General features: G+C 37.4%; 2 protein-coding genes across 5 annotated transcripts; both read left to right on the top strand.

The window, feature by feature from the left end:
• Window positions 1-4,970: 4,970 nt before the first annotated feature.
• Window positions 4,971-10,367, top strand: LOC133706627 (probable trehalose-phosphate phosphatase F). Of its 4 annotated transcripts, none has more exons than XM_062132163.1 (15): window positions 4,971-5,096; window positions 5,194-5,296; window positions 6,044-6,218; window positions 7,597-7,714; window positions 7,807-8,306; window positions 8,392-8,532; window positions 8,615-8,686; window positions 8,801-8,908; window positions 9,004-9,060; window positions 9,157-9,258; window positions 9,395-9,472; window positions 9,583-9,652; window positions 9,757-9,827; window positions 9,940-10,032; window positions 10,135-10,367. In XM_062132163.1, the coding sequence occupies exons 5-15, from the start codon at window positions 8,013-8,015 to the stop codon at window positions 10,189-10,191; spliced, it is 1,143 nt and encodes a 380-aa protein (XP_061988147.1). In that variant the 5' UTR covers window positions 4,971-5,096; window positions 5,194-5,296; window positions 6,044-6,218; window positions 7,597-7,714; window positions 7,807-8,012; the 3' UTR covers window positions 10,192-10,367. The 4 variants fall into 4 exon arrangements, with proteins under 4 accessions (XP_061988147.1, XP_061988145.1, XP_061988144.1 ...); XM_062132161.1 differs by lacking the exon at window positions 6,044-6,218 and adding an exon at window positions 6,756-6,829; XM_062132160.1 differs by lacking the exon at window positions 6,044-6,218.
• A 4,742-nt stretch (window positions 10,368-15,109) lies between these two features.
• On the top strand, window positions 15,110-20,545 carry LOC133706456 (uncharacterized). Its single transcript, XM_062131994.1, has 13 exons — window positions 15,110-15,262; window positions 15,371-15,470; window positions 15,578-15,656; window positions 15,943-16,018; window positions 16,112-16,195; window positions 16,283-16,387; window positions 16,964-17,044; window positions 17,165-17,229; window positions 17,796-17,865; window positions 17,945-18,022; window positions 18,453-18,550; window positions 18,655-18,790; window positions 20,084-20,545. The coding sequence occupies exons 1-13, from the start codon at window positions 15,212-15,214 to the stop codon at window positions 20,228-20,230; spliced, it is 1,170 nt and encodes a 389-aa protein (XP_061987978.1). The 5' UTR covers window positions 15,110-15,211; the 3' UTR covers window positions 20,231-20,545.
• The last annotated feature ends 317 nt before the right edge of the window (window positions 20,546-20,862 follow it).

Raw genomic sequence — 20,862 nt, forward strand, 5'->3', positions numbered from 1 at the left:
AGAACCTTAAATTTCTCAATTCTAATTGTAAAGATTAAACTTGCCACATGAGATGACCGTATTTTTTTAGAAGTACATACAACCTAGTTATTTAATAGGAAAAAATATAGTTTTAGTCACTCAACTTTCGTTTGATTGATACTTTGGTCACTCATATTTATAAAATCTCACTTTAGTCACTCAAATTTAACTCCGACTATCACTTTAGTCCACCGGTGAATTTTTCTAATAAAAAAAGTCACATGACGCCTCTTATGCCATTTTTCAAGGGTTATTTTAAGATGTTGAAGAGATGTGAGACCTTTAGTTTGAATATAGGTTAAAATTTTCTGAAATTATAGGACGAAAATAACCCTTAAAAAACCTAACATGCCGTGTCATGTGACTTTTTTTATCGAAAAAATTCACTGGCGGACTAAAGTGATAGTCGGAGTTAAAGTTGGGTGGTTAAAGTGAGATTTTATAAACATGAGTGATCAAAGTGTCAATCAAGCAAAAGTTGAGTGACTAAAACGATATTTTTTCCTATTTAATATATTAACCTACATATATATATATATATTTTTTCTTTTTCTTTTTTCATTCCTTGGGCTAGACTACATTTTTCATGTTTTTTTTTTTTTTGGAAATAAAGGGCTGGTGACATTTTTCATGTTTAACAAGAGAGTGATGGGCACAAAAATATTACTTGGACGAGTTTAAATTTCTCAATTCTAATTAAAAATTGAACCTAACACATGACAATATTGTCTTTTTTGGGAAGCACACACTAACTCTACCTATTTGATGCCCTGACCTTTTTTTTTTTTTTTTCCATTTCTTGGACCATACTACATTTCTAGCATGTTTACTCACTTGGAATAGAGAAATTCATAAATTGGATACAACCTAAATGAGAGAGAAAATGAATTGGTATCGGGATAAATCATTTTGATTATGTTATTTACTAACCATAAGCAATACTGTTTACACTTTACAATTTATCCTGAATCATAATCAAAACTAGTATGATTACTGAAACGCTCTTACTTGATAAGTGGCCGAAACCTTATTTTACAACACATCAAAGCTTGGAAAAGTTATGTCAAAATTACTCTTTAATATATGATGATCATAGTTGATAGATCTAGTCACATGTATGAAAGTTTTGTTCTTATACCGTGTACATGTAGTTGGCATGTTAAAATAAGAAAACAAATAATAACAACAAGAATAATAACAATACCTCCAAGCCTTTCTGAGTGATCTCGAGCGGCGAAACCTACCTAGGGGTTCGAGTAGTGGTAGCGGCGACCTATAGGTCCCTAGACCAGGCAGCAAGGACGGTGACGACGACGATGAGGGGACGGAGTGCAGACTTCTTGTTCGGCAGCGTTGTTGTTCGGCGGTAAATAGGTTGAGGCAGTAAGGCTCCAATCGCGGCAGCTCTCGGGTATGGTGGTTGAGGGTGTGTTGAGGTGGATCGTGCGTGGAATTGGGGGCAACAATCTGATCGTGTGTGTTTGTGAAGTCGGGCTCTCAGAGTTTTCTTTTTAGACCAAGGCAATGGCGGAGGATCATGGTCGACCTCCGGATCGGTGATGGGTTGCTGTCTCTGATGGCTTGCAGCAGGTTGATCTGGAGGGAGAAGGAAGATTGTTGGGCTTGGCGTCAACCGGAAAGGCGTCTTCGTGGGGGTCTGTGTCGGTGACGGTGACGGTGACGGAGTTGGCTCAGGTGGCGTCGGAGGGGCATCAGACTAGGTTGAACCGGTTGCCCGATTTTCTCGGCGGAGATCCTAGCAAACACACACGATCAGAGAAAAGAAAAAAAAATGTAATAATGATGATGATCATGATGATGATAAGAGAAAAAAAAATCTATGTAAATTGATTGAGGTAATGAAAATCTAAGTTAATGAAAATATGCAAGGATATTTTTAGTAGAACAATTTTATTCAAGTAGATTCATTCATAATACCTATTCCCCCTTATTATCAAACTCTTGGATATTCAGAAATGGATTCTTGATGTTGACGTGAGACCTATGCTTATACGCATATCTGTATATGTTAGTAAACGCAAGAGTTCTCAGCTATTTGAAATTTATTCCTCTATCCCCATACTCATTTCAAAAAATTTCAAGAAAGTAAACGTGTCATTTCATGTTGATCAAGAGAAAGATGAAGAGTTAAAATTTAACTTGGACACAAAAATTAAAATTTCTCAATTCTAATTAAAAAAATTAAATCTGTCACATGACCTAACCGTCTTTTTTCTTAAAGCACATAATAACCAGCTATTTGATGTCTTTACTTCATTTTTTCTTTCCCTTTTTCATTCCTTGGACCGGACTACATTTCCTATTTAACAAATCAGTAATGGAGACAATTATTGTTCACTAGTTGAAATTTGATGCTTATTGCCTCACATTTTTCTTTTGTTCTCTCTCTCTCTCTCTCTCTCTCTAGCTAGTTGTATTTTGAAACGTCTAGTTGTAATTTTCATAGTCTTCAATTCAGTTCCATGTTCACATGTTATGGATGACATAGCATGATAACATCTGTGACATTTTTGGAAGGTTTCCAATATTTATCTTGTAAAAAAAAAAAAAAAAGAGCCGGTGAACGTAAATTCAGCAAACTTGGGTTTTCGAACCGCACATTTTCAGGAGTAATAGAATTCCCATTTTACCCCTAAACCTCCACGACTCGCACCACTGCTTCGCTTTAAATAGTTACTTTTTATAACTGGGTCCCACTCTGAGTGGCCTGACCTGGTGGCAGTAGAAACGGCGATTTTGACAGCTGTGTGCAAATCGTCTGTCCCCAAATTACTGTGTCTCTTCGTGTCTCCCGTTTAAGTTCTAACACCTGGCATTTAAATGAATGTAACTTGACACCGTTAACTCTAGTAGACGAAGAATTTAAAATAATTCAATTTTTTTTTTTATAAATAAAATAATTTTATTCAAGGGACCTTGTATCTAATAATACTATAATAGTTTCATTATTGCACTCTTCCTCATCTCAGTAGTTTCAGGCTTTTCAGCATGATCATGCACTTGGCAGGCGCTCTGAATTTTTCCATTATCATTATGTATCAGAGTTTTCTTCTTCTATGGGCAGCTTGAAATTATATAGATTTTTTTTTTTCTGAGTTTTCTCCAACATGCCCATTGTTCCTTTATTGCTTTCAATCCCAAAATATACCAACCCAGAAATGTCCAGATCCAAATCTAAAACTCTTACTTGAAGAATCTGATCTAGTTGAGAAACAAAGAAATTTTTATTTGGGTTTACTCCATATCTATAGAATTCATCGACTTTGAATCTAAAAGCATAAACCAAATCCAAATAGATAAGATCTGGTCATGAGTAGAAGTTGATTAACGTTTCAAATTGGTTTTTAGTTTCTATTCTATTGGCTTATCTCTACCAAAACTCGTAAATCAATATCTACACAACAAAAGAAGAAGCTATTGAATATGGAGAAATAGAAGTGACTGGATAGATGAGTCGAGGCGAGAGAGACAGAGTCGATTTTCAGTTTTCATAATTTTTATTTTATTTTCATTTTTTTAATAAGAGTTCGGTTAAGCCCAGTACCATTTGGTCTAGTGGCATAGTCTCCCCTTTATAAGTGGGGGAGGTTGTGAGTTCGACTCACGAAAAACTAGTTGTAGCATTTGAGTTATTTACCTGATAAAAAAATAAAAAAATAAATAAGAGTTCGGTTAACAGAGTTGAAGTTTTGTTTAGAAGTCTGACAAGTGTCAAAATTTCAATGGGAGGACAGGGAATGGAACAGGCAATTTCGGGGCAGAGGATTCCATGCCTTGACAGCTCCGGTGGGTCGTGGAGCGCGTGACTCCGTGGCACGAGCTTCGCGCGCCTTTGTGAGAAAAAGGGGGCAACCTTTTCAGAGGCGGTGGAACTGCCAGTGGTGGCGGGGGTTCGTTTGTCCTTTCCCCCAATTATGATTCGGAGCTTTCTTTTCTGAGGAGCTCCAAAGCACGTGACACTCGTTCACCTCCTATAGGGATACTTTCGGTAAAAAAGTAACAAAAAAAGAAAGAGCAGATTTTGCCATGAAAATGACTAAGTGTGTAGGTATTCATTTGTTTGCTTTTTCTTGGATCAGACATTCATTTGGTTGCTTGGTGAAAAAGAAAAGAAAATTAAGTAAATATCAAAAATATTGACCGATGTGTTTTTAAAACTACAAATGGAAAACAAAATCTGAATAAGAGAATATATGTTATTACAAAACTAATCAAGATGTAAATACTTCAATAGATTCTACAATCGGCAAGATCACGAGTTATCTTTGTGTTTCTACTTGAAATTAGTTTCAATCACTATATTTTATGCTAACTGAAAGCAACATGTAGTTTTCATCAACTATTTTTGAGAAATGCTCATCGATTATGAGTTCGGAAGTTCATATTCGGAAAGTTTTGCTCAATACACAAGTGGGGAAGGACGAGAGGACCGACAAGGGGGTAGACAAAGGAGGTCTCATCTATCAAGTCATATGGCGAGAACCACCAATTCTTCTTGAAGTATACGTTCTGAGTCTTTATGAAGGTTACGATTTGAAAAAATAAAAAATATTGAGATGATTGTCAGTATGTATGACCAGGGCACTCGTGGGCGAAATCTGTTCATCTCACCGCCCGCCTAACACTGAAATTGATAGATAGATCCGTCATGTGCACGCATTCGGAGAAAGTGACAATTTAATAATCAGTAGATACATTATGTGTTTGCGTATGCAGGTAACGACCTGTCTATTAATTCAGCACAATAAACTGAATTAACTAATCCATAATCACATTCTACATATTTAACCTAATTTTCTATTGCTTGTTGATATTTAAATTAGTTAAATTATTTGGTGTGGTGTTTCCCATTTCAACAACCAAATAAGTTTCCTTGTTAAACACGTCTACTATGGTTATTTGTGAGTTTCTTGGGCTCCTCTAAACTCTATAAATACCCGAACTCTGAAGGCAAAGATTCTTCCCTTCCCCATTCTCTTATTTCTCTCTTTCTGTTACATCCCTTCTCTTCCCCCTCGCCATTTTTAGGGTTTTCCAGCTACTTTCTCTCCAAGGTTTTCATTCTCCTTCTCTCTTCCTCTCTTTCCCATCTTTCCTTTCTGATTCTCATTGGGTTCTGAAATGTCGTTCTCTCTTTAATTTGTTTCCCAGGTTTCGGATTTTTTCCTGATTCAAGATCTAGCCCCTGTTTGTTGATAGAAAAAAAAAAAAAGAAAAAAAAAGGTGAAGCCTTCGTCTCCTAGCTCCCAATCAGGTTATACACGATTTTCTCAAATCTCTTTCATTCCTTTGTGTCTGTAATTTCGTTATCATATATATGCAAATGCTGTTAGGATTTCCACAGAGGAAAGTCGTCACATATTAGATTTCGTGGCGAATTTCCTTCGGTTCATGATCAGAATCAAAACTTTTTGATTTCTATGATCAATTATTTTTCATATTTTTGTGTTTGTTTTTTTGAATAATTAAGAGGTCTAATCGCCGAAATATAACATATATGCTTATAAGGGTATTAAAGAAAATGATTTGACAGCCCATATGGTTGTTTTGCCTTATTTTAGTCAATTTAGTATGAATTTATAGTTTGTCGCTTGCTGTAACTAAGGAAGAAAAGATGTTAAATTTTCACAACGTGTAGCCTTGATCACTTTCCTTGATGTAACCCCATTAAAGAAAAGCAGGAAAGTCTTTATGGACTTTGAATGAGAAGCTCCATTTCTATTTGCATTTCTGGGTTCTAGTTGTTGTATATGTTATTTTTTTTGTTGCTGTATATGTTATTGAATAATTATTTTCATGTTTTGTCATGCTAGCCATTTAAGCCCATTTTAAGCAATCTCTTTCTTTCTTGTGATGACTCAGAAACTTTGCACATTCTGAATCTTTATTTAATTTTATTTGTTTTTGGTGGGGATGAAGTTTCTATGTTCGTTTTGGTAGTTGTGGTGTCTTGTCAGCACGAGAAATTATGTAGGCTTTAATTTTTATTATTGTTTTTCAGACTAGAGCTATTGTGAAGCCGTGAAGGTGATGAGTTCTTAGATCTACTTCAAAGTTGGAAAGCAATTAGTTATATCATTTTTGAAAAGAAAAAGATATTATAATATATTTGCAAGCCGATTCCAAAGTGGATGTCCGTATTACAAAATCTTGTAGCGATCTTCATCCTCTATCATGTAATTCAATTTTTGGATCTGTTCACTTCTTAACTTGATCCCATTGACCCAACAGTTTTTTGTTGTGACTGTATTGTTTTCTATATCATTAAATTACTCTAGATAATGGTGGGAAAGGATGAGATGTGTATGATGTTTGGGTTTTGTTTTCTAATTTCTGAAAAGATTAACCACTTTTTCATAATGATTTACCACTTTGATTATTGTGATTATGATCTTGGAATATAATTGAACTCCTAACACTTCATTTTAATCTCATATGGTCCCACCGTATGTTTTGGATCATATCTGTGTATATATAGATGAATTTTTAGCTATATGTATATTGATAATGCTTCATCAAGTGCTTCTGCTACTAGATAAATTGTATATGGTTTGTATAAAAAAATACCTCAAAAAATATGAAATGACACCATATGTGTGTGTTCTGTAGATAAGAAGTTAAAAACATTTATGGTTGGAGTATTTTAATTTATAGGTCAAAAACAGTTCACTCCAATTCTTTATATAGTTTAATGGTTTATATCCTTCTGGCAGTATTACACTTCGACGTTCAAAAACTTGGTGTGTGTTGTGAAATCTGATTGCATATGATTTGAGTGCATTTCCGGGTAATCTTTTGTTTCTTTCAAGAGAAGCGATTTGTTATTCAGTTATTGTATCTATTTTTGTAGCAGAGATCTGTTGTCAATCTTAAGGAAACAATAGAAGATAACACTTTGACTCCTCTGAATTTGTTCTTTTTCGATATCTAGTTTTGGGTGTCCAGCAATCTGGTTAGCTTTAGAAAGTTGCTAGTTTTCCATTTAACATCAAGTAAATAGGAAGTTCTACCACTTCTGTGCAATTTCAGTGACCACTTTAGTTGATTGTAAGTCAAGAAAACTTGTGTTTGTGGCAGTTTGGGTCAGAATTCATTGGTCGGGGTCTTTGAAAATAAGCTAACCCTACACCCCCGATCTAACATATCGTTCTTGCCTAACCTCATATAAACTCACACTTAGGTAACATATATCGAAAGGTGTGAATTATTAAACTAAGAGAGGAATCTATGTATTAATTTATGTGTGTCCCTATTTATCGTTCGATACTGTCCAATGAGTTTGACTTTGTTTCTTTTTATGTTTGGTGTTGTAAAGGGTCACATGTGTTTCCTGTGAATTTTTATGGATCTAATAATTCCTTCTAGTATTGTTCCTTGCAGCATAAATTTGAAATCTCAATGTTTATATTTCTCAGCAATGAGTTTCAGAAGTGTTTTGCTACCAGTCAATTTGAACTGTGTTAAGTTTACCCCTAGTGATTGCAAGTAATGCAGTTGAAGCACAAAACTTTACTAGCATCCAGAGATATTTAGCCAATTTTTATTGTTCTGCAGGAAGAGCTTTGGTACAATCTGTTGATAATTGAGAGCACAAGTCTTTTCTTCAAAGATCTTTCTCCCAGGAATGTTTGATAATTTGCTACAAACACAACGTTGTTCTGGGGATGAGAAGGTGTGCTTCAAATGCTTATTCTGTTTTTGCACATTGATGTTCTGAAACTATTTATTGTGTCTCTGCATTTGATACAATAATGTCATCTACAGTTTTGAGGAAGCCTGTGCTTAATGGACTGCTCACCCACCAGCTCTGACAAGAAAACGTTAAAGAGGTGGTTCTTCATAGACAAGAGGGTCGGGTAAAATTATCTGAGTTTTGGAGCATAGTCTCTGTTTCTGACAGAATTTCTTTCATACCAAACCCTGTACTGTGATTGTACTTTTTAAGTAATTTGAAAATCAATCTGGATCCAATGGAGTTGAAGACAAACCATGCTGCTCCAGTTCTCACTGATCCTGCACCTACTATAAGCAAGTCGAGACTAGGCATCCATTCTAGTTTGTTGCCATATTCACAGCAAGGAGCACCATTCTCTAGCAAGTATATCACAATTCCAAGGAAAAAACCAGGAAAGCTTGATGATGTTCGGTCCAATGGTTGGCTTGATGCCATGAAATCTTCTTCACCTCCCCGAAAGAAGCTCAATAAGGATTTCAGTGTTGAGGTTGCTTCAGATGATAATGACAATGCTTACCTCTCTTGGATGGTATTTTGCTGCTTCTCTTTGATTTATTTTTTTGTCACTTCCAAATGTATTTGCATTTTGAACTTATTTTCTTTCTGCTTTGCAGCTTAAGCATCCATCAGCACTCAATTTTTTTGAGCGCATTACAAGTTTTGCAAGGAACAAGAAGATAGCGGTGTTTCTAGATTATGATGGGACTCTTTCACCCATAGTTGATGACCCTGACCGTGCATTAATGTCTGATGCCGTAAGAATTAAATCTTGTTGTATAAGGAATTTTAATTTTATTTTTCTTTTTCTGGTTCTGAAATCACAGATAATGTTGGCAGATGCGCGACGCTGTACGAAATGTTGCAAAGTATTTTCCAACTGCAATCATTAGTGGAAGAAACCGCGATAAGGTAGCATTAGCATTAGTATTATATTTTTTTTATTGCTAAAGTTAATTTCATCTTGTCCAGTTGTTCTTTATATGGTTGTCATTGGTCTGATCAAGCAGGGTGCTTTTGTTTCAGGTTTATGAGTTGGTAGGATTAACAGAACTTTATTATGCTGGAAGTCATGGAATGGACATAATGGGTCCTAACACTAATACAGACAGTGTGAATTCTACTGACCAGCGGGTAATTTGCCAGTGTGAAGTCCTGTACACCCTTCAAGATTTTAATCTTTATGTCAAACTGAACAATTGGTGTTTATTTCTATCTTGATATGGTAGGGCAAGGAGGTAAAGCTTTTCCAGCCTGCTAAAGAGTTTTTACCTATGATCGACGAGGTGAATATTTTTTTTCATGTTTATCAAAAATGATTCACCTTGACAGTCTTGACATTCATACCAGGGAATTGATTGATATTTGCCAATTTTGTGCAGGTTTTTAGAACCCTCGTTGAAAATACTAAGGGAATCAAAGGCGCAAAAGTTGAAAATCACAAGTTTTGTGCTTCTGTACATTACCGTAATGTAGATGAGAAGGTGCCAAATTACTTCTTTCTTATAGCTCAAATAACTAATATTACAGCTTACATCTCATTGCTGGATTACTGTAATAAAAAACAATGCAAGAGTTTGGCTTACCTTTGGTTGGTTTTGGCTTCTCATCTGGCTACAGAATTGGTCAACAATTGCTCAACGTGTTCATGATGTCCTAAAAGACTACCCTCGTTTACGATTAACTCATGGGCGGAAGGTAATCACCAGTTTCCCTTTTGCATTTAATTCTATAGATAGGCAGGTTCAAATTATTCTTTCATCTGACAATGACTTTTGGACTTGCTTTTCCTTGCATGTATTTTCCAGGTTTTAGAGGTCCGCCCTGTAATTGAATGGAACAAGGGAAAAGCAGTTGAATTTCTGCTTGGATCTCTTGGTAATAAACCTCTCTCTGAAATGAAATGACAGATTTAGTTGTGCACAGGGCATCTAAATGGTTCAATAGTTCGAACTGAAACTGACATACAAACTCTTGTGTAGGGCTAAATAGTAGGGATAAAGTGCTTTCAATATATATTGGTGATGATAGGACTGATGAAGATGCATTCAAGGTAATACCATAACAACCATAACTAAATTTTATTGTCTTACCGCGCAACTTGCGTAACATTCATATAGGTAGTATGTGGTACTAATTAAGACAGCTTTCCTTCATTGTTTTAGGTCTTAAAGAAAAAGAACCGAGGATATGGAATTCTGGTATCTCCTATTCCAAAAGAAACCAGTGCCTTTTATTCTCTCAGGGAACCAGCAGAGGTTTACTCTCTCATCCATAAAATTGGTGCATTGTGTGTGAAGCTAACGGCCCGTGCACTGTATTCATCTGATCTAACCGAAGATTTGAACTTTATTTTGCAGGTGATGGAATTCCTCAAGGCCTTGGTGAGCTGGAAGGATCAGGAAGAAGCCAATTGAGCTTGAACATGGAGAACTTAGTGATCTGAATATAGTATAGGCTTTTGGTTTTGAATTTTGTACTCAAGAAGAAATCTCAGGCTGTTAAAAGCCGGCTGGTTTGTCTATAGTCTCAGTTCAGTGCTTCTCAATTATTTCATGTCTACTTCGCTTATAAGAAAAGTCTTTTTGTCCTACGATGTTTGGTCCGATGAAATTAGGGTCACTGACCCAAAGCACCAAAAGTCCAAAATAAGCAAAAATTCTCTCACTTACCCCAGCAACAGATTTTTGTTCCCACATACACAATTTAACTGAAAATGACTATTTTACCCTCAATCCTATTAAATAATTACAATCACTGCCACTATGTCTCCTCTCTCTCTCTCTCTCTCTCTCTCTCTCTCTCTCTCTCTCTCTCTCTCACTCTCTCTCTCTTCCTCTCCTGTCCTTGTTCACGCCGGCGTCGACGTCGATGCCGCACCGGATCTCCGCCTCCTCATCCAACGCAGACGTTTGTTCGGCGACCCCTCTCTCTCTTCCTTGTTCACGCCGGCGACGATGCCGCACGGGATCTCCTCCTCCTCATCCAACGCAGACGTTCGGCGAGCGGGTTAGTCATCTTCCTCATCCTGATCGTCGACGCGATCGTCGAAATCTGGCAGGAGAGCAACGCCAAGAAGCCGCCAGAGGTCTTGAAGGAGATTCAGTCGCAGCAGCGGCGGTGGTTAGGTACAGGAATAAGGTGTCAAATTAGGGGGCCAATGAGCTCGTTCCCGGCAATATTGTGGAGCTCGTTTCTGGGCCTTCGTTGTTGCTCGTGCTGGTGTCGTCGGAGGAGTGATATGGATCAGAATCGTTGCTCCTGTTGCTGCGTTTTTTTTTTTTAAGTATTGTTGTTCAGTTTTTTTTTTTGGCAAGGAATTGCATCTTTTTTTTTTCTTTGAATGTCTATTGGGGGGCAATAGACGTTTTTAAATTGATATAATCTCTTCATTTTTTTCTTTAATAAAAGTTTTATTTATCTAATTTTAGGAATATTAGTTCCTATTCTGGCTACCGAAAGTTCTATTGGAGGGCAATAGACATCTATTGGGGAGCAATAGAGGTTTATTGCCCCTCTATTAGGGGGCAATAGACGTCTATTGGGGGTCAATGGGGAGCAATAGACGTCTAATGGGGCAATAAACCTTTCCGGCGAGGTTTTTAGAAAAGTCCGGTAGGCGGTGGCTGGTGACCTGATTCCGGTGAAGTTGGCCGGAATCTGGCGACCGGTGACCGGGCTCCAGCGAAGTCTCCTATGGTTTCTCACCGGTGACCGGATTCCGGCGGCCGGTGACCGGGCTCCGGCGAAGTCTCTTATGGTTTCTCTCTCTCTCTCTCTCTCTAAGTAACAAAGGGGGGATGGTAAAATGGTATTAAAAAAAAAATAAAAAAATCTTAATGGGGTATTAGGGAAGACCTCCTTAGAGCGTTTTGGGTAAGAGAGAATTAAAAAAAACTTAATGGGGTAAGTGGGAATTCTAGGGGTAAATGGACAAAAATCCATGAAATTATATATATCCAGGAAGTCATTGTTTGGGCAATGTTGGCTGCTCAATGTCACCACAAAGTAATCTTTGTGAGACGTCACAATTTGCTGCAAAGCTTTCCCTCATGTTCTGCATAAGTAGCTTGAGCAAGGCATGCTCAAACAGCAATCCCGCTTCTCTCAATGCCAACTTTTAAGATGAATGCTAGTAACCTTTCCACTAACTCTCTATATTTGAGCAGCAAAGTTTTACATTTAGAACTGTTATATTTTTATTTTTTTGATAAGTAAAGAATTACAAGCAAACAAACAAACTACTAAACAGAGGAGCCTCTAGAGCATCCATAATTAAGGGCTAGTTTGAGATTGCTGTGACTTTAAAAAAAAAAACTGCTGCTGCTGTGTTGTGAGAATAATCAGCTGTGAATTAAAACAGTTTCGTGTTTGGTAAATAATATTTTTAAAAATACTATTAGTACATAAAACAACTGCAGAGTGTGTTTTGATCTATAACAGCTTCTAAAAGCAACCTCTAGGCTGCTTCTAAAATCTGCTGCCAGTGACCTATAACTTTCAATTAAAGCTGCTTTTTATTTATTTACCAAACACAATAAAATCTAAATTTTGAACAAAAGCTGATTTTTTTTTTAAAGTGAAGCAATCTCAAACGGGGCCTAAGCCTATCAAATAAAGCAACAACAGTTGTGGCGTTGGGGAGATCACAACTCCAAACTCGACTTGTACCAAGGTTATGACCCATTTTTGTCAAGAAATCAGCAGCAAAGTTGGCTTCTCTAAAAATGTGGTTAAACTTGATACGAGTTTTTGCACTCACCTTCCACTAAATTTTCTTGATACCCTTTCGTAAGACTTGACGGAAACCGTCGGAAATAGCAAGACTTAAGCGAGCAAGACATTGATAGTTCCCAAATTTTTTGAGCATGCCACTAAAAAAGTACCATTAAAATCTCTCTAATAACGGAGCCATCAAAGTTCAGCTTAACCATCGCCAAGTGTTTTATGGAAATAGGTTTTGATTTGGACTTTGAATAGTTGAATAGTTGAACAGTTGAACTTCACACACCGGAGGGCCGAGATCAGTACTTTGAAATTCTCATAGGCCCACTGTACTTGATAACAACAATCAATGAAACAAGCTGACTTGTTAAGATATTGTCTCTTGTGTAGCGGAGAGTACAATACAATAGAACCTGTCCCTATCTGATCTACCTTAATTCCAATTCCAAATGGTTCTCCTTGTTATCTTCATCTATATCCATTTATCCGACTCCTTATGAAAACTATTCTATTCTTCACAGTTTACAACTACAATTTATGAATCAATAATTTTAACAAAAAAAAAAAGGCTACCCAAGAGAAAAATGTAAATAATTTTGAAAGAATTGCTATCTAACCTATTAAAGTAGAACAGCACAGTGCAGGAAAAAAAAAAACCCCGAAAAAATTTCAAACAAACACTCCGATGCAAATAAGGTATTTGTAATAAATAAGGATTCATTTATGTTACATATCAATATTTAAGAAAAATTAGTTCGATATAAATATAAACTAATTTGAAATCAAATCAAAATAATATATTGATATACAAAAGTTAATACGTTTTTTTTTTTTATCAATACATTGATATATCGTAGCGGTAATGCATCAGGAGTAAGAAACCCTAATGCTGCCTACTGCCGCACTCCAAAACCAAAACCCTAGTCGCTTGCACATGGCGTCTTCCTCCGCCCCATCCGGCAAAAAAACCACCATTGATGATGTTATAGCTACGTTCGCTGCCTCCCTTGCTCTGGCTGGGGGAGATGTTGTGGACTTATCCCACCTGGCGAATGGAACCACCAAGGGAGGGTCTCAAGCTTTCTTACTGGCTCGTCCATTGACGAGGAAACCATGCAGTAGCATGGATCTGCAGCGTCACTTTCGACGCATCTGGGTTCTAGATGGATCGTTCAAGGTTCAGGATCGGACTCCAAACCGATATGTCTTCTCTTTTGATCGTCGTAAGGATCGGAACAAGGTACTCAGAGGGGGGCCTTGGTATTTCAACAAAGCTCCAGTGGTCATCCAAGCCTATGATGGTTTTCTTGCTCCTCAATCGATACCACTGGAAACCCTATTCTTCTGGGTGAGAATCAGTAATATTCCACCAGCGCTGGAAGAGTTGCCCATGATCATGAATGTCGCCTCTATAGCTGGGACGTATCAGGGGATCGACCAAAAGCTGTTTGACACGTCTGGAAAAATTAGGGTTCATGTTACACATGACATCTCCAAACCATTCTTTCAGAAAAAAACCCTAAAGCTTGCTCCTGGAGTTGTGGCTGAGATCGAGTTTTTCTTTGAAAACTTGATTGGTAAATGCAAAAGATGCAACCTCATATATCATGACAAAGGAGTTTGTCAGATGGTTTCACCGAACAAGGCTGCTGGGGAGAAGAAGCAACACCGCCTCCCATTGCCGAACCCTTTCCTGGGATTTGCGAATAACCGGTTTGTTAATGGTGCTTTTAAATTTCAGGGTATGCAAACCCCAATACTACAGCCGGTTGCGCGTAATCTGTTTGGATCTTTTGATGGCAATAAGCCTCGCAAGCTAGTTGTTATTCGGCAAACAGGTTTGGAGATTCTAACTGCTGAGGCTCGTACTGAAGGTACTAGCAAGGAAGCCCTAGCGCTAGTTCCATTTAATGGGATGCAGTCAGAATTGAAACGCAGCAGGCCAGCTTCCCCTGTCTCTTCCCCTAAGAAGATTAAGTTTCTACTTGGTGAGGCATCAGAGAGCAAATCTGAGCTCCCCAAGAGGCTGAAAATCCCAGAGTTTCATACAAAATTCACTGCTAAATCACTTGGCTTGGTTGAAGCTCCAGGAGGCATCCTAATTTCAAAGGACTGTTCAACCCCACAAGTGAACACACCGACAACCAAAAAGAAGCGGGGAAGGCCTTTGGGATCAAAGAACAAGAATCCTTCCAAGACCAAGAAGGTGACTGCTGCAGATGTGCTCAGTGTTATGTGTCCTGGGAACCCTCCGAGCCCTAGTGTTAAGGGCAAGGAGACTATTTAGTTTTTATGTTTTTTAAACTAGCCTATTTACTTGTCATTGTTACATAGTTCATAGGCTTTCTTGAATAAGTGAGCATGGGTACCGTCAAATGATCGGATCTAATCTATGTATCAATGTGGTCTACCACAAACTCTTTATCTACCTAATAGATGGTAGAGGGAGGATATGTAATGGTCCTTTCTGGCCTGAGTTATTAATATATATCGACATGATATTCTTCAAAAAAAAAAAATGCATCAGGAGTAAGGACACAGCATTATTCTAGCTGATACACCCGTCCCCAAAAAAAAAAAAAATCCATAAAAATGAAAAGAAAGAAGAAAAAAAAACACTGTTGAACTCCATGATGATCAAAGTACATATATATAAAAGACACCGCACCAATCACTTCCAACTCAAACTGATCTCTTCTGTGCAGAGAAAACATGTCAGTGTCCTTGCAATCTCCGCCTTCCTCAGCTATCTCCTCTTTCCAGGTAAACACACTCTCTCACTTTTCTTGATTACTACCACAGTAACTGAATCATCTCTAAGCTTCAAATTTGATTTGATTTCGTTGACATTATTGATTTCACCGCGCGCAGGGAAGAAAGCTGAGGTTCTCTAATGGATCCGCACCTTCCAATCTGCTCTTCACCTCCCGCAGATCGCTTCCTCTCATTCGCGCTTCCGCTGTCGACACTGGTCAGTCACTCCTCACTCCTCAGCTTTCAACTCTTTTTTTTTTTTTTTTTGAAATTTTTACATTTTTGTTGTTGTTGTTGTTGTTGTTAAATTAATTTGAATTTCAGGCCCCGCTACTGAATTGGACGCCGTATCTAGCTTCAGTGAGATCGTTCCTGACACCGTCATTTTCGATGACTTCGAGAGGTATCTATATAGTTTTCCTCTCTTTTGTTACTCACAAAGAAGTAGAATTTGAAATTTTTATGATTTTGTTATGCATCTGATTTTTCTGTTGATATGATCGTAATGTATTAGCTTAGCTAGTTAGTTGCTAAGAGTGACTTGATCTTCTATTTATCTGTTTTCGGATAAGTTATTTAATGATTTCCGTTCTTTTTTTGTTTCTAAGATTTTAGTATGAACCAGGGGAGTAATGAAATCGCTTCTCTATGTATCTGAATTTTCTAGTTTACTGATTATTTATAACCAGGTTTCCTCCAACTGCTGCTACTGTGAGCTCCGCCCTACTCTTGGGTATATGCAGTCTTCCTGATACCATATTTAGAGTAAGCATTTCTCTTTGAAATATGAATTTTAGATTACAAAAACTGTGTTTGCTTTCTAATACCTAGTCATTGATGGTCATTTCTTTGGTGTAGAATGCTGTGGATATGGCGCTGGCGGATTCGGAGTGTAACAAGCATGAGAATTCCGAATTGAGATTGTCATGTTTCTGTAGCAAGGTTGGTTGTCTTGTATCATAATCATTCGTAATGTGAATTCCTTGTTAGCTAGATCATATGGTTCAGTATTATGTTCCGGTTGTGTAGGCTTTAGTCAATGTTGGTGCGGATTTGGCAAAACTAGTTCCTGGCCGAGTGTCCACTGAGGTGGATGCACGTCTTGCTTATGACACACATGGAATTATAAGGAAGGTACTGGCTTTTCTTTGTAACTCAACTTTTTTTTTCTTTTTTCTTTTTAAAGATAATGCTAAAGCATTGGAATTCTATTAGCTTAAAACTGATGTTCAAGAATGATATGTTGGTTGCTAGTCTATTTCAAACTATGAATGCATCCTGATTATACTAATTTGTTCTTTCTTCTTTGTTGCAGTTACTTTCACAAATGATAATTTGAAAAGTTTTGTCATTTTGTTATTTCATTGAGCCCTGTCATGGTTGGTGCAGTAGTTCTGCGTTGAACTTTCATATCCCCCATAATATCTGTAGATTCAATAGTTTCTAACTTAGGTGGCTTTGTCATTGCAGAACACTCTTTTCCTCTGCAACCCTTTTTTTTCTTTGGTCCGACAAAATGCATATTTAATTGCATAAAATGTGTGAGAAAAATATGATGTGGAAATATTGTTATAATTAGTATGTTGCTTACTTTATTGTTTTCCGAATTTTTGCTTGTCTTCCTGTGGTATCCCTTTCACTTTTGTGCCACTGGATTTTTAATTGTTATCTGAATTGCTCTCTGAGACCATTGGTTTATTTTTTATGCAGGTGCACGATCTGCTGAAGCTGTATGATAGAGTTGATGTTCCTCCCGAGCGTTTGCTGTTCAAAATTCCTTCAACTTGGCAAGTAAGCATCAGAGAAAACTATCTCTGTAGTGAGAATTCAAGTCGGGCTTGATACTATACCCTGCATGAATGTATTCATCTTTTTGTCCACATCACCTGTAGTTGTTGATTTTGTATTCAGGGAATAGAGGCTTCAAGATTACTAGAATCTGAGGGCATACAGACGCATTTGACATTTGTGTACAGGTAAAGGTTCTTGTAATTAACTGTTGTAAGCTTGACAACCAGCTTCACAAACAATTCTTAGTGCATACTTCATAGAGATAAGAAGAAAATCAAATGACTTTCTTACTGATTCATGATTGAAAGATTATGCTTAATTGATTTTGAACAAACTTCTACAAGAAATGATCTTTTACAGTTGTAAAGGAGGATTAGTTTTGATGATGTCCTCTCTCTCTCTCTCTCCCTCCCCTGTTGTGGTGAAAATGATTGAATTCTATTTAACGTGCTACTTCCCTTTTTTTCTTTTTTTTTTAATAAAGTTCCTTTTGAATATATAAACAATAAACCAAATGCTGCTTTCTGATTTTGGTCAAACATGGTTTAAGAACATTACTTCTCTCTCTCTCTCTCTCTCTCTCTCTCTCTCTCTCTCTCTCTCTCTCTCTCTCTCTCTCTCTCTCTCTCTCTCTCTCTATCTCTTTCTCTCTCACACACACACGCACACAGTGGCATTCTTAGATGAGTTCCATTTTGATACTTTAGTTGTGTTTGGACCGCTTGGTGATGGTTTGATCATTTTTCCTCAGCTTTGCTCAAGCTGCAGCTGCCGCACAAGCCGGCGCTTCTGTTATTCAGATTTTTGTTGGGCGTCTTAGGGTAATGTTGTATGCGAATTTTCTTACTTGAATATCAGTTTTTTGATTGGTAAAGGTATATATATATATATATCATTCAGGATTGGTCCCGCAACCATTCTGGTGACCCTGAGATAGAGGCTGCTCTCAAAAGAGGAGAGGATCCTGGGTTGGCCCTGGTAAGTTGGAGAGTTCTCATCTTGTGGTTTTGTACTTATGCCCTGCTGTTTTTCATAGTTCTTACTTCTTAAACAAAACAACTTGCTGTTTTGAGTTGTGACATCGATATGCTTTTCAGTTATAGTTACTTATCAAATATAAAACTGGTTTGTACTCTGTAGGTTGTACCATGTGTTTTTCCAGTTATAGTTTCATCAACCAAAATCTCAACACCATTAAACATCTAGCTTTAAGCATTTATTGCAAATTTATCCCCATCATGTATTGAAGTCTGCTAGGATGGTTTCAACTTCTGGTTATTCCTAGAATTATTCAGGTGGCATGGCTTTGATTAAGGATCTCCTGGTTCAAGAAACTAAAATAAAAGGGCTTCTGCTTTACAATAATAATGACAACTGCTCCCATCTGAGATACTTGCTGGCATTGCAGGTGACAAAGACATATAACTACATCCACAAATATGGACATAAGTCAAAGTTGATGGCAGCAGCAGTTCGCAATAAGCAGGACTTATTCAGTCTCCTGGGGTAAATTCATATGACTCGCTTCTTAATCTTATGTAGCTGGAAATTCTCACTACAATGAACTTAATGAGTGACCTTCCTGCTCATGTTCTCCTGTATTCGTTTAGTGTCGACTACATCATTGCACCACTGAAGGTATTGCAATCACTAAAAGAAACAGTCACTACTCCTGAAGAGAAGTACTCTTTTGTCAGGAGGCTATCTCCACAATCTGCTGCCAAGTACAATTTCAATGAAGTAGAGGTCTGCCTTCTTTCCTGTTCTTGATTCTTTCTTTCTTTGTTCTTTTTTTTTTTTTTTTCCCTCTCTGATCAGGAGTTTCTCATTATAACCTATTTGCAAGCTACTGGTGAATGAAATATTAAATGAACTTCAAACAATCACAAAATGCAATTGAAGGTCACTATAAGCTATAACTATATAGGAGGCTATAGGATGACTGAGATTAACATGTTCACCTGTTTGTTTTCTGCACTCCTATTGGTACCTCGATTTTGACCTCTTATTTCATGCAACAAGCAAGGAAAGGTGCCTCTTTATGAACTAAACGAGAAACCTAATAGTTATGAATGCCTCTATTTTGTTGAGAAGTACGACCAAGTATGTTAGCCATGCTTGTTTTTCAGCATTAGTATTTACTATTTATAAAATCCGCCAAATTTTACGATGACCGTGCTTAGTTACCAAGATAGTGTCTTAGAGTATCAAAGCAGAAGGCAAGAAAAGTTTATCAGTTCAGGCAATACCTGTGGTCAGCCATTAACATTATTAATAGAAATTCATTGACCATGGAGATGGCATTCCTTAAATCTGCTAGAAACACCAATAAGATGGACTATCACTACATCTTATCAGATAATAAAACATAATATCCATTCCACCAAGAGGCCACCAATTCTTCCACCATCTGCCTTATCAAACTCATTAGTGTAACCACTATGATCACCTGCTACCAATTCAACTTATGTCTCATATTCTCTGCCTTGGTTTCCATGATAGTATGAGACCACTCTATACCTCCTTTGACGCTGTACTACCACCACCATTCTTGTCATGCTTAAGACTATGTATGCAATTAGGTAGGAGGAAATCAGATTGCATAATTTAGATAATCTACAAATATGCAGCCCACATATTACAGATATATGACCTCATAGGGCTCCCCACTATATATTGCATTATTGCCCAGTGGGGATACCATAAACATATGTGATGTACTTTTGCTTGTCTTGACCATTAGTCTAACAATCAGGTTATAGCCTTTCTGAATAAGTGGAAGTTGGCAAATAAAAGCATTTCATCCTGACAAACAGTAATTTTACAAGGCTCAAACAAGCAGTTATTTCTCGTATCAATATTCAGTTTGTGAATCAATTATTGGGGTTCAGGAAAGATTAAGATTGCTTAGAGGCCTGCCTAATTTTCTCAGTTCAAATTGGCAGGCCTCTTATGAGTACCTCACTGAACTGGTTAATAGACATGAGATGGTTGTTTTATTTTTGTTTAACATTTATTAACCAATCTTTTTGTTTTCAGCTTGTGAAGTGGGACCAATTAACATTTGCATCAGCCGTGGGACCTGCAGCCGTGGAGCTTCTGGCCGGTGGACTAGATGGTTACGCGAATCAAGCAAACAGAGTTGAGGAATTATTTGGAAAACTCTGGCCACCTCCAAATGTGTGAAGAGCTTCTTCAGTAGCACTGCGGATCTTACCTTCCAGGAATAAGAGTGAAATGCTGGTTTGGCTCGTGATTTTCCTTTTTCCTCTCTTCTCTGTTTGTAATGTTTATATGCAGCAACACCGGATCTCAGAAAAGTACTTGATTTTGTCATAAAGACATGCACAGCTTTTCTGAACTTGTTAATAGACATGAGATGGGCATTCTGGCGAAGTTATAGCTCTCTCCTCCCGTCACTTTGTTCACCCCTTAACCTTTTTATAAAACATACCATGGTGACAAGGTATCAGAAAACTCTTGAGGACCCAATGTGTGCTATATTATTCTTCGTTTCACACAAGCAATACCAAAATAGATTTCTGAATGATTCTCGGACGTCCAATTCAGTTATTTAAACTCATTTAGGATCCCATCAAGTAAATTTATACAGTTGGTTCTTTGAACACCAAGAGTCTCAAAAATTCCAAAGGAGGATCCCGTTATATAAAGCAATTATTCATCGTTTTACCAAAACAGGTTTCTCAATGATTCTGGACGACCAGTTGCATTCTCACATTCATTTAGGATACCCGGTTGATGAAACACCAAGAATGTTTAGAAATATGTGAATGAAACCTTTAAGGACAATATCCTAA

Source organism: Rosa rugosa, chromosome 4, assembly GCF_958449725.1.
Source record: "Rosa rugosa chromosome 4, drRosRugo1.1, whole genome shotgun sequence".
NCBI lineage: Eukaryota > Viridiplantae > Streptophyta > Magnoliopsida > Rosales > Rosaceae > Rosa > Rosa rugosa.